This window comes from Equus przewalskii, chromosome 17 (genome assembly GCF_037783145.1).
Source record: "Equus przewalskii isolate Varuska chromosome 17, EquPr2, whole genome shotgun sequence".
In the NCBI taxonomy this organism is placed as follows: Eukaryota; Metazoa; Chordata; class Mammalia; order Perissodactyla; family Equidae; genus Equus; species Equus przewalskii.
In genome coordinates this window covers 45468855-45482645 of record NC_091847.1, presented here as the reverse complement: position 1 = coordinate 45482645, position 13791 = coordinate 45468855, and the positions used below count along the sequence as shown (strand labels likewise).

The following is a 13791-nucleotide window of genomic DNA, read 5'->3' as shown; positions in this document are numbered from 1 at the left end:
GCATGGTTGAACATGATGGCAACTTTAGAGGCATCAGCCCTGCTGATTAGGTATGTCAATATTGGAAGCATGAGATTTAGGAACTAGAGCTTAGAAAGCTTGAATTGTTAATTAAAAAGCATAGAACATCCAGGTGTGGGGCAGGAAATATACAAGATGACACTAGACCATCTTGTCATCTTGTCATACCAGATGGCACAGAAGCCATCAAAGATCATTAGAGTCATGTCAAGGACTCAGGAGCCAACTTGAAGACACTCCCACTGCCCAAAGTTGGAACTCTTTAAGTATCAATAAGAATAATAACTGCAATGAATTGAAACACACCAAATATGTTTAAATCCATGAGTTTACAAAGATCCAAAAAAGAAAAAAAAACCCTGATTGATCACTGAAATTTGCTAATAAACTATTATTTCTAAAGCTAGCAAATAAAAGAATTAAGTGTTTATTCCACCTTTTCTGTATACCCCATGCTACTAGGTAATGAAATAGTAGAAAAGGCGATTTTCTTAGTATAGATGTTTTCCAGCTGATGAATAAAGAAAGAATGATAGAATATCACCATTTCCAACCATGGTAAATTAATGAATGAGCATAACATCACAAAAAGAGAATCAGACATTATGTGCCTCCTGATGAAAGAATTCACCATCAGGACTGGGTTGAGGCAAGTGAAACACTCACTTCAGCTCCAAAATGTAAAGGGGCACTTAAAATCTCAGTAGTTATCTCAGTCAATTGGTGCTGCCATAGCAAAATACCATAGCCAGGGGGGCTAATAAGCAACAGAAATTTATTTCTCACAGTTCTGGAGGCTGGAAGTCTAAGATCAAGGTGCCAGCATGGTTGAGCTCTGGTGAGGGCCCTCTTCTGGGTTTCAGGCTTCTAGCTTCTCCTTGTATCCTCACAGGGTGGAAAGAAGGGGCAAGAGAACTCTTTGGCGTCCCTTTCATAAGGGCATTAATCCCATTTATGAGGGCTACACCTTTATGACCTAATTATCTCCCAAAGACCCCGCCGCCTAATACCATCATATTGAAGGTTAGGATTTCAACATATGAATCTTAGGGGGATACAAACATTCAGTCCATTGTAGTAATCAAGATAAATAATAATTTAATGCAATATTTTTTAAAAGAGCAAAATATCAGAATGTTAAATAGATAAGAGTCTGACAGTGCTGTACTGAGCTGTATTGAAGCCTGAAGCAAAAGGGGAAATGTGTGCCCTGATATCCATGTTTGTATGTATTTTTTAATGAGTAATGGTTTTATTGAAAATATTATTGATGTATTTTCTTGCATTAAAGTCAGGAAAGTAAAATTATAGTAAGTTTTGTTTGGAGATAAATAAAATATTCAGACTTAATGTATTTTAATATACCTGCTTTTCAATTTAGTAAATTTTTAAAATTAATATAACATTCTGGAAAAAGTTAGCAATTAAAAAATACCTAAAAATTTGTATGCAGGATTGTGTATTTTTCCTTTTGCCTCAGACTCCAAAGTGGCTCAGCAGGGCACTGGTCTATGAAGTCGTTTCAGCCTCTTTCCCCCAAAATCAAAATCAAATCCAAACCTCTGGATTTAATTACAATTTCTGGGAAATATCAAGGACGTAGGAATATATTACATAAGCACAAGGATGCACTCAACTAAATCTAGACTGTAAGAAACTGGAGGACAAACTTTCTCGTTTCTGCTACATTTTAATTGCAAGAAAAGAGATAAGGAGGAGAAACCTCTAGATTAAGAGAAAGTTGAGAGACATTTCAACCAGTCAGGCCTTGTTTGGATCCTCATCCTAACAAAGTAAAAAGAAAAAATTATATTGAGACCGTTTGAAATTTGAATAGTGGCTGGATATTTGGTGATGTCAACGAGTTGTTACATTTTAGGTATGATAAATTGTGGTTATGTTTAAAGAAAGTTCTTATTTTTAAACAGGCATACTAAAATACTTATGAATGAAATGATACAATATCTGAAGATTTTTTAATCTGGTGATACAGAAGGACAAATGTTTGGGGTAAAGTTGCAACAGTATTAGTTATGAGTTAATTGTTGAGGATATGGGTTCATTATACTGTTATTTTTATATTTGTGTGTGTTAAAGTTAATAATAAAACTTTTTTGTAATAAAAAGTGTACATGTATCTGTGTAAAATACACATACCCTTGCCTCTCACCCAAAAATCCTGATTCTGTAGGTTTGGGGTGGGGGCTTGGCATCAGAATATTTTCTTAGTCCCATAGATGATTTGATTGCATAGCAAGAGTGAAAACCGTTGTTTTATCTGCCATTTAAATGAGTTAATATGGTTGACCTCTATAATCATAAGCACCCCATAAAACCTTAGTGGTATCGAGCTTAATCTGTTGATTCATCTTCCATTTTTCTTCAGTCTTGTTGCAAAGCTTATGAATATATGGGATACATTATGGAGAAAGAGCAAGCATATACAGATGCTGCCTTCAACTATGAGATGGCATGGAAACATGGCAATCAGACAAATCCAGCAGTAGGTGAGTTTAACAAATTAGACACTAGGTTTTCACCCAAAACTTAGGTTTTATTTGTAAATCTTCATTTAAATGCATTTGATTTTTTTAAGAACAAAATATACATTGAGCCAACTTCCTTTGTCAATCCTTCTGAAAAATAAATTTTATATTCATAATAGATTATTAGCTAGTAATAGTTATTAAGTATAATTTCCTGAGATTCACACTTGTCCTCTGTCACCCTAGAGGACATCTAATCTAACAGTGCTCCTTTCTCTTCCTTCACCCTCTGCTATTTTCAGAATGGTAATGCTGTTGGGAAAGGTGTTCCATCGTCAAGTAACTTAGAAAAATATTACATTAAGTCGAGTTCTATGGGTTTCTTTACTGCAGAACTTCTCAAAGCCTCTAAACCCTAATGTATATTGTGATGGATATCACAGAAGGGATATGTGTCCCACAATAATTTGACTATGGAACATTTTTTTTTCTCCTGAGCATCTAGAAATATCATCTTATTCCAGTGGTGGACTATTAGTTTGAGGAATGCTGGTCTCCACTGTCCCTAACAGATGGGAAGCATCCAGAATATTCTTAGTGACTGCCATTTCTCCACATTGTGAGGGAGCTCATCCCCATGCTTCTCTTTCTTTATATTGAGCTGAAATGTGCTTCATTGAAACTGTCCTGTTCTGTTCTCTGGAGCCACCTACAGAGTCCTTTCTCTCTTGGACATAATGGCCCTCCGGTTGCAAACTTCTGTCATGTCTCTCCTAAGGTTTCTCTTCAAGCCACCCTCAATTATTTGTCCCTTCTTCCTGAGACTTGCTTCCAAGTCTTTCACCCTCCTTGTTGCTGTCTCTTGGAAACTCTAGAATAGTGCTTTCTAAACTGTGCTTTGGAATACTTGGTAAGATATTACTAGTTATTCTATTAAAGAAGAGAGAGAGAGAGTTGAGTGTGAGGAGATTAGATTCCTTGGCCAAATAAGTTTGAGAAGGGCTATTTTATTTGTTCATTGTCTCTCTTGGCCTATTGTACCAGACAGAAATGAACAAGTTCTTAAGTATGATTTAAGAACTGATGGTATGTATAATGAAGCTATTTTTTTTTTATTAGGCATACAGTAATTGTTAATTCACGCTAAGATGGCATCCATCTTTTTGGCAGCCGTGTCATGGTATGGACTCAAATTTATTTGCAGTCAGATAGGTCACCTTTACACTAACTGCCATCAGTTCAGGACATCCCCTACCTTGTGTTTCTGGGATCTGTTATTTTACTAGATTTGTATAGAGCACAGGAACTAACGTTTGTTGATAGTATTTGTCCTTCACAAGCATTGTACATCTTACAGAATAAAGTCAGCTTGTAAAATGAAAATTCCTTAAAATCCTTAAAACATATGTAATTTCGATGCTTTATTCCACAGAAGGAATGCATTTAGAAGCTAAATTATTTAAATATTCTGTTCCTTGGAAGACTTCAACAAATACGGAGATTTCAACTCACTAGTTCTTTCATTATGTCATCTTTGTGTTTTTTGGATGATTTTGTCAGTTCCTCTGACTTCTCCTTAGGAAGCATTTCTCTGAGGCTCTCAGTTCTTTAGTTTCTTCCTTAAGATTATCATTGCATCCAGCACCCCCACTCTATCTGGCCAAGTTAAGACAGTCATGCACCGCATAACAACATTCCAGTCAACAATGGACTGCAGATACGACAGTGGTCCCATTAGAGTAGTTCCCTATAGCCTAGGTGTGTAGTAGGCTATACCGTCTAGGTTTGTGGAAGTACACGGTATGATGTTCACAGAATGAAGAAATCGCCTAACGACACATTTCTCAGAACATATCCCTGTCGCTAAGCAGTGCATGACTGTAATACATTTCACCTTTTCACTTGTCAGGAAATCCTTAAAATCATGGTCATGTTCTTTCCATGGGATTCAGTCTTGAGTATTGTCCTTGTGGAAGGCACCAAGAAGTGAGATGCAGTGAGAGAAGAGCACATTCATGTTTCCCCCTTCACACCCATTCTCAGGTTGCATGACAGTCACTAGACTATTTACATTGTTCTGTTTGTGTTCCCTTTCCCCCTCTCTCTTCCATTTTTTTCCTTGTTTACACAGAATTGAATCTTAGAAGCTTGTCAGGTATAATGCAGCTGCGGTGCACGTGTTCTTTGCCCTTTCTAGCCGTTTATTTTCTAAAATTTTTTGAATGAGATAATCAGTCAAGTTTCTTCCAACGTTAAAACTTTGTGTTTCTTATTTTACTGTTTACACAGAAAAAAAATTGCTAATATTTGTGTGGTACTTTAAAATTTTTAAAAGCATTTCTCAAGTATTTCATTTGATCTTTAAAGTTACGCTAAGAGAGAAAAGAGGTATTATGCCCATTTTTTAGATAAGGAAACTTGAAATTGACAACTCAAGTAACTTGCCTAAGGTCTCAAAGCTAGTCAGAAAGCCAGAAACCAAAGCTGAAATTCAGAGTTTTGGCTCTAGTTTCTGTGTAAATTATGTTTGGCATGACATCTTAAATTGTTTTCCTTTTTTAATGTCACAAATTTTATTTATTAGTCCATTTTGACACTCCTTTGTTATGATATCTAGTTGACCTCTCTGAAACTTATTTTTCATCTTGGGCAGTTCTCTATGCGTATGTGTGTATCAAATACTATAAATTTTAGGTAATTGCCATTTCCTACTTTTTACTACCATATGATTATATTAGCCAGTAATTCTTTTCAAAACTCTTGTTTGAAATTCTAAAAATAAGTTTTGATATTTTGATTAGAGCCCAAGAGCAGCATTCAAATTTCCTTTTTTCATATTTCTAAGTGGTAAAGTGAAATATTTAATTTATTAATTACATATCATTTTACACCGTATATCATTTATTGAGTACACTGCCACTGTTACTTTTTCTGTCTTCTCCTTAGTTTTCTTACTCTTACAGCATTCTTAACAGGAGAACAAGTCATTTAAGAATGTCTTAAAACTTTCTTCTAAATTGTCACTATTCGAAATGTTGCATTTCAGTAGCACTAATTGTGATAATTGTTACTCATCATTGATGTGGAACGTCTGGTGACTAATCCACTCTCTTCTGGGCCTCTCTCCTACCTGCTCCACCCTCTCACATCTAGGTTCTCTAGGTCCGTTTGGATCCTACATGTCATATCCTTCTACCCCCGGCCTTTGCACGTACAGTTCCCTCTGCCTAGATGTATTCTTGCTTCCCCCTCCCTTGGCATAGTTTGTGCCTCATTCTTCAGATTTCAGACATTGCCTGACACCCACCCCTTCCCCAACCAGGTTTCTTCTCTGGCTCTCTTGGCCTTTATTTCATAGCATTTATCTCAGTTTTGAAATTATTCATTTACTTACATAATTACTTAAATAATGTACTTTCTTTCCTAATAGAATGTAAACCTCGTGACCGTGACTTCAGGAACCAGTTTGCCTGACGTGTTAAGAGCTAAATAAATCTATACTATATAAATGAATCACTGTGTTATCATTTACTGCCCTATGATGAGTTTTTACTATAATCTGAAATAAATGAGACTTTTCTAGTAAGTTACAAAGCCACATTTATGAGATGCAGTCTTCTGACCCAACAGTACCTTCACTGTGGTCCTTTTGTCCAACTCCATCTTCATTCCTACCTGTTCTCCTTTCCTGTCACCCCTTCTGCTATCTCGTCCCTTCCCACTATCCTAGTACAGTCGCCAGCCTCCATTAAGATCCGATAAGTTAGCAAACACAGGAGGAGGCAAAAAGAGGTCATACTGGCAGTTTGCTCCATCAATAGTTCTGTATCATTATGGTTTTTTTGTCTTAACAGGATACAAACTGGCATTTAATTACTTAAAAGCGAAAAGATATGTGGATGCAATTGATGTATGTCACCAGGTAACACTTAAATTTAGATTCCTTAAAATTTCTCAGATGTGCAGTTTCCTACTTTTGGTTCATCTCAAGATGTACATGAATAGAGGTAGAGGATGTGGTGTTTTGGTTAAATGACTTATCAACTATATCCAGGAGCGATTATCAGTTTTCAAGGTTTAGAAAATAATACTGTTTAATTAAACATATGTTATTAATTAGGGCTCAAATAATAAAATGTTTATGTCAATTTAAAGACAGAGGCTAGAGGAGAAGCATGTTAAATAAAACAATCTTTAAGTCAGAAGATATTTGAAGATTATTATGGCTTTTTCAAGTCATTGTTCTGAATAGAAGTTCTTGTGCCTGTGTCTGAGTCTGGTTACTAGAGAATTCAGATTTATAAATTGGAGATGAAAGGCATTTCTGTAATTTGGAAGTCATTCAGTTGCATTTCTGTAATTGAACCCCTACTAAATGATCCCTTAATAAAATGACAAATATTTAAGTTGCAGTTTTAGAATTTGCAGTTTCTTTACATTGTCCCATTGATATGCCACGTAAGGCATTATATTAAACGTTGTTAGGAGCTCCAAGAAAAGCTCCTTAGAAAAGAATTATGGAATGTTCCTTCTCCCAGATAGCTGTGTCAGCATCATCCCAGTAAACACTCGGCCTCAGTGATTGCTGTTGATTACTGAGTCTCTCTGGAAGCAGGTATTTCACATTAAAGTTAAGGTTGTACGTTAATGTAAGGTTATACGTTGGAATCATTTGTGGAGTTTTTTTTTTTTTAATGAATAGCCTAGTCTTAGAGTCAGTAGGCCTGGAAATTTGTATGTTTCCAAATCTCTCCAGGTAAATCTGATGTGTGTTCTTGGTTAAAAATAAGTCTGTAAGGGTTTATTAAATATCATGCATAAGTACCTAAATTAAAAAAATATTTTAAGTCATTGATCCGTAATTGTTTTCTGTAACTGATCTGTTAAGGAAGTAATTATATTTGTTGTATTTCCCACATGTAGTATTCATATTCTACTGTTTTCATCTAATTACTATTAATATAAATGAGTCATCATGTCACCTCTGTGTCACCTTTAAAAAGTATTCTTGTATTTGTAGTATTAATTCAATGAAATCTCAACTGTAATGCTCATTTCTAGTAAGTTTTGTAGCTCCCGTTCTCAATAATTAATTACAAGTTCTTGTGCTTTTGTTTCGTTTTTGTTTTGTGTGTGTGTGTGTTTTGTTTTTTTTGCAGGTTCTTGAAGCACATCCAACTTATCCAAAAATCAGAAAGGATATACTTGATAAGGCCCGTACATCTTTAAGACCTTGAAAATTATTTTAATTTAGTTTGTTGGTTAAGTGGGAAATGAAAGGAATCTGAGTTTTTCCAGTTCCACATAGGTTTGAGCTAATGCTTTTTCTCCAGCAGAGGCTGCTGTTGTATATAAAGAGAAACGCTGTGTCAAATGGATGATTTCTCATGGAGAATGTGAATGAGAGCTGATTTATTTGATGGACTCTCTTGATTAGCTGCAGATTTGGTGTCTCTGTGGTCAAGATGATAACCAACCCCTTTTTATAAAGAATATTTTGTTCAAATCTAGGTAATTAAGTATCTTATATCTTTTCTAAGGAGTATTAGCTGTTTATTTCAGGAAATGTATTTAAAATGCTATTGTTCTCTGTTAAAATTTTTTGTAATGTTCTCTGTTACTTCAAAAGTTTGAGTAAATTCCTTGTAAATAATTTATGAAAACGAAAATATATTTTTTAATAAAGATTTTGTAAATTTATGGTTTGTATTCCTCTTGGAACTCAAAAGACATGGTAGGTTTTGCAAAATCAGGGTAAGCTCCCCATGCAGTCTGCAATGTTAATGAGTAGTAGTGCAGAAAATGTGACTTTCCCAGAAAAATCTTTTTCGAAAAGTGTAAAGAGTGTGTTTCCCTTCCCTTCGTTGAGCTCATTCTTCCTGCTCTCAATGCCTGTGTGATCTTGAGAAATAATTAGTACCTGAAATCAGTTTAAATAGGTAAACCCTTATAGCAATATTTAACCTTAGCTCAAAGACTAGGTCTTGTGGTGTAACTTCAGATACTGTAAGCTGTGGTGGAGAAGAGTGACGTGATACTTTTGGTCCACAAGGACTCAGAAAGCACACCATGTGACAGCAACTGCTTGCCCTACCATGCCTACCGCCACCCTGGCGGAGCCGTTCTCACTCTTTTACACTCAATTTAACCTCATCTTAATAAACTCAGTTCTTAGTTTCATTTTCAATTTGTTGTCTACATCTTTTTCTGTTGTCTTTAAAAATACAGTGAACACAATCTTTGATTTCATTTGCATTTTCAATAAACACAGAGTATTTTTAAAAGTCATTTGCTGCTTTTGTGTCCTATGTTTATTTCTTTTGAGCTATGTTCTTTTGTTTCTGACCATTTCTCCAATTTTCCAAAGTCCTTTTAGTTCCAATTATATGTTATAAAAATTCTGATCCTTCTACTCTTTCACCTAGCTTTTATTGATGGCATTTTTGAAAGTGTTTAATAATAACAGCATTTATGAAGCATTTCATGTCTATTAAAACACTTTCACATGTTGTGTTACATTTGATTCTCACAACTCTATAATACAAATATTATTATCCCTGTTTTACAGTTCTGAAACTGTGACAGATTATTTCTTTCTCTGCAATTCAGGGAAAAAAATATCGGCCTAAATGGACATTGTTAGGGACATCATATCTGTAAAATGAGGAGGTTGTTTTTGTTTCTAAAGCAACCACTTATTTTACACCTGCTATTTGTTAGATTCTATTCTCGGAACTTTCCTTACATTATATCTTTTAATTCTCACTTAACTCTCCAGAGAAATAATACTCTTATTTTTCGGATGAGGAAGATAAGACTCAAACTAAATGATTTGCTCAAGGTCACAGAAAAAGTCTCAGAATCTAGATTCCTTACTGGCCCAGACAACTTCAAAGCTCATGCCCTATTTCTTATATAAGATACCTTCCGCAACTAAGCAAGACTGTGTCTGTCTATGAGAAGAAATTCTCTTGTCTCCATCTGGCTAGCCAATGAAACTAAGTGTTCTCTCACAGAGATAGCTAAGTAATAAGGAATAAGATGAACTGAGTGGAATGAACAGTCTTGCAAATGTAGGAACTGTCAAAGAGAAGTCTTAGGAGCAGGGTAGTGTAGTAGTTAAGAACGTGGATTTGAAGTCAGACCAGCCTTGCTGTAAATTTTGGCTCATCTTTTTCAGGTTACATTGGCTCTCTGAGCCTCAGATTTCTCATCCATAAAGAAGCATTTAAAGATAATAACCTGCCTGAGGTGGTTGGAAGGATTAAATGAGAGAACATATGTAAAACTTATAATGAATCAGACTCTTAATAAATAGTAGCTGTACTTATTTATTATAAGTGGAACAAGGCCACGTAGTAATTGCAAACTGAGAAGCACCTTCATGGAAGCGAACACACCCTCCAAGGTGAGATGAAGAGGACAAATAGGCTCCCCTACAGAGCACGGCCGTACGGAATTCAGGATTCTCACTGAATCTCTCTCTCCTCCCACACTGTGGTTTCTTTCCCTCCCTCTCCCCTCCACCCACCAAACATGCTGTACTCTACGTGCATGACCTCATTTCACCATCTTGAACCTACTTTCCCCTTGCCCTCCTCTCCCTGGAATTCTCTCTACTCACCTCTCCCTTACCCTCGCTTCCTGTCTCTACGCTTCCCCCTCTAGGCTTTTTCTTTCATTCATTCAAGTATCAGTTTATTATCACCTCCTCTGAGGCCATGTCCAGGCCTACAATCTAAAGTAGCCATTCTGTCATTCTGTATCCTATTACCCTTTTAAACTCTGTATTTAGTACTTACTAATCTCTAATGTTTTTCTTGTTCACTAAGGTTTGGTGTATGACCAAGCCTTACGTGACATGCCCACAATTGCACATCCAGGAAAGCTGGGACTCAAACTGCTCTGAACCGCCACTTGAAAGAAGTTAAATGAGAATTTGGGGCCTACACTCAGGATGGAGAGGGGACGGACACAACATGAGTGAAAGAATTTTCTGTGGACCTGGGATCCAAATACCACTTCCCTCGTGGTAAGGAAGCAGTTAGAAGTTTAATGCACTTTGACCTTAGGCCAGCTAGTATAGTGAACTGGATCCCAAGGGAAATAGCTTTCTTCCCCAGAAGTCAAGAACCTAGGAGCAGGTCTAGAAGGGTTTTGTGTATGGACAGTTGAGGAAGCTAGGTTGAACTTTGCACAAGAGTACAAGTAGATAATGAAATCACTATGGAAAGTGAAAGACCAATTAAGACTGACAGAAAGACCAATGAAGACTTAATTGAAGACAATCAAGACTCTCTAGTTTGGGACAGGAGAGGACAAATGAACAGCCTTCACAAAGGATCATATAACAGTGCTAGTGTTGATAAAGTAGCAAATGTTTTTTCTTGTGTTATTTGTCTTTAATGAAAGATTGACAAAGGTGCAAGGAAACCACCACATTCATACGCTGCTGGTAGAGTGTAGTGCAGCCTTTCTGAAGGGCAGTTGGGCAGTGTGCATTAAGAACTTGTCCTTTGAGTAATCCCACTTAGAGAAATTTATTATGGGAGATATTCAGAAATTTTCTCAAAGTATCTAGTTAAAAAAATTATAACAACAGCTTGGTTTTTGGTTGTTACCAAAACATCCAACATAAACGAAATGGTCAGATATATGAAAGTTTACCCAATAACGGAGTACTATGTAGCCATCAAAAACTGTTTTCAAAGTTTTTTTAATAGTTGCTTTTTTCAAAGATTTTTTAACTGCTAAAATTTTCACAAAATAAGTGAAAAAGCAGGAAACATAACTTCATATAATGTTAATTTGTAAAAAATTTAATATTAACAGATGCATAGACATATAAAACTAGATGAAATTAACCTAATTTTTAACATTAATTATATCTGAGTGATGAAATGTCAGAATTGTTATTTCTCTGCCATTTTGCAAGTTAACTTCAATGAACATATACACTAAAAATAAATACAAGTGTCTTTTTTTAGAGACGAGCCTTCTCAAACTTGCTTTTTGCTGATGGTTTAAAGCTATTCTGCTGAGCAAAGATGAGTAGAAAAAATAAAACCTGACATTCTTTCAACTCTTAACACCCACACTTTACTGCTAATACAAAATGTAGTCTGGTTTATTTCAATTGTCAGAGAAAAAGATTCAGGAATTATAAGATAGGAAAAGACTCTGCCAGAAAATGGTAACAGGAGTGCTAATAGCAGTAGTAATAGGAGGACACAGGAGTTACTAAGCAGAGATGTGAAAACCTTGTCAACATGAGTCAGAGCACAGGTTCGGATCCCAGACATGTACCTAGCACTGCTAATCAAGCCATGCTGTGGTGGCATCCCACATAAAATGGAGGAAGATTGGCACAGACGTTAGCTTAGCAGCAATCTTCCTCAAGCAAGAAGAGGAGGACTGGCAACAGATGTTACCTCAGGGCCAATCTTCCTCACCAAAAAAGAAAAAAAAAAAGCAGAAAACCTCAATAGGAAAAGGGTAGGGTTCAGGGGACGTTTAGAAGAATTAGAGTTCAGAGAAATGTGATTTTTGTAAAGGGAGTAAAGGAACAAAATAACTGCAGGTCGGGATATTACATATGAAGGTGGCCTCAGGAGCCCTTATGCTAATTGGCTCCAATAGTTTTCTAATAAATAAAATTGACTTTGACCTGAGGGTAGTACCACTCCTTCATAGGTGTGGAATTTGGGGGCTTCTGTTTTCCTTGGGCTCTGAAGTATTTTTCACTTCCTTCCAAGTTCCTGGTTGTGGTAGCTGGAAGTCTGCCTGCCAGATTAGAGGGGGTTACAGTAACATAATAAATCATAGTTATGAGCAAAAAAGTGTTACCCACTTTTAATACTCTTCTTAAGAACCAGATGTTTTCTAGAGAAAAGCGTCACTCTCCAATCCGCCTTACAGTGCTTGTAAATGAATCTGGCACAATGCCCATAAAAGCAATTTGATCCCATAAATGAGGAAAACCAAGTAATGAGCAGGTTCTAAATGTCTTCCTTCCGAGTGGTATAACCTTAGAATCTACGGCAATCTTTAAACCAGGCTGTTTTCACATAGTGTGTGTATTATTTATATCTTTCTTCAAACAAATTCCTTTGGCAATGTAAAAGAAACTCTGTTTAAAAAAAACATAAGGATATTTTAAGAAGGTAATTACTATTTCAGTTTCCGCCAAAAGCAGACTAGTTTTATTTTTAATGGGTAAATGATGTCAGAACCTTAAAAAAAAAAACCTTGAAACACGAAGAACAGAGCTGTGAAGTATTCAGTAGTATCTTCACTTAATAGTGGGTCAGGGTAAGAGATCCTTTTCACAGTCAGAGATTAAACTTTCTTTGAAAAACGCACTTAGCTTAAGAACATTGAAGAAAAAAAAAACAGGCTAAAATGCTAAGCAGTTACATAAATGATTCTTTCAAACAGTTTAAATACTTGAAGTTGCTCTAGTCAATAAACGAAAACTTCTCCCTGACATATCATTTCTTGAAAAGTTTCTGGCCAATTTTTCACACTGACTTAAGTCACAAATTGCAGAGGATAGTTGAGGGGGATATGGGAGTAGGGGAAAGTCCAGGATATTGAGAAGACCCCTAAAAGCAAAGTCCAATGATTGAGCACATACCACACAAAGCGGCAAGGGGAAGAAATGGGGCGATGAGATGTGACTGCATCCTGATGTCACTTCTCTGTGCCATGCACACAACTCTACCACCTCTTATAAAGTGTAATATCTTTTGGCATGTGTTGGGTTATAGTTGTTTTCATAGATTTCTTAAAATGTAAATATTCGTTATTCCACTTTCAATAAAAAATTGCGTTTTTTCCACAAAGAGAAAAAAATTAGGGTGTTTTTTTTTTTTAAGATTTTTAAAAAAATTTTTTTTATTTTTCCTTTTTCTCCCCAAAGTCCCCCGGTACATAGTTGCACATTTTTTAGTTGTGGGCCCCTCTAGTTGTAGCATGTGGGATGCCGCCTCATCATGACCTGATGAGGGGTGCCTTGTCTGCGCCCAGGATCTGAACCAGGGAAACCCTGGGCCGCCAAAGCAGAATGCGAAAACTTAACCACTTGGCCCTGGGGCTGGCCCCCGGGGTTTATTTTTTTAACTTTTCATTTGGAAATCATTTAAAACTTACAGAAGCTGCATGAATAAGAAAAGTACAGGGGCCGGCCAACTGGCGAAGCGGTTAAGCGCGCACGTTCTGCTTCGTAGGCCCGGGGTTCACCAGTTCGGATCCCGGGTGCGGACATGGCACCGCTTGGCAAGGC

The 13791-nt window shown here is 36.4% G+C and overlaps 1 protein-coding gene across 2 annotated transcripts in view; it reads left to right on the top strand.

The window, feature by feature from the left end:
- Positions 1-8795, top strand: part of TTC21B (tetratricopeptide repeat domain 21B) — an 80707-nt gene extending 71912 nt beyond the window's left edge. The window contains exons 27-29 of one of the 2 annotated variants that reach the window (XM_070581511.1): positions 2408-2528; positions 6362-6429; positions 7667-8795. In XM_070581511.1, coding sequence (XP_070437612.1) covers positions 2408-2528; positions 6362-6429; positions 7667-7744 — 267 coding nt within the window. In that variant the 3' untranslated portion in view covers positions 7745-8795. Of the gene's footprint in view, positions 1-2407; positions 2529-5937; positions 6430-7666 lie in introns of those variants that run through there. The other variant, XM_070581512.1, reaches the window with a different exon arrangement.
- The last annotated feature ends 4996 nt before the right edge of the window (positions 8796-13791 follow it).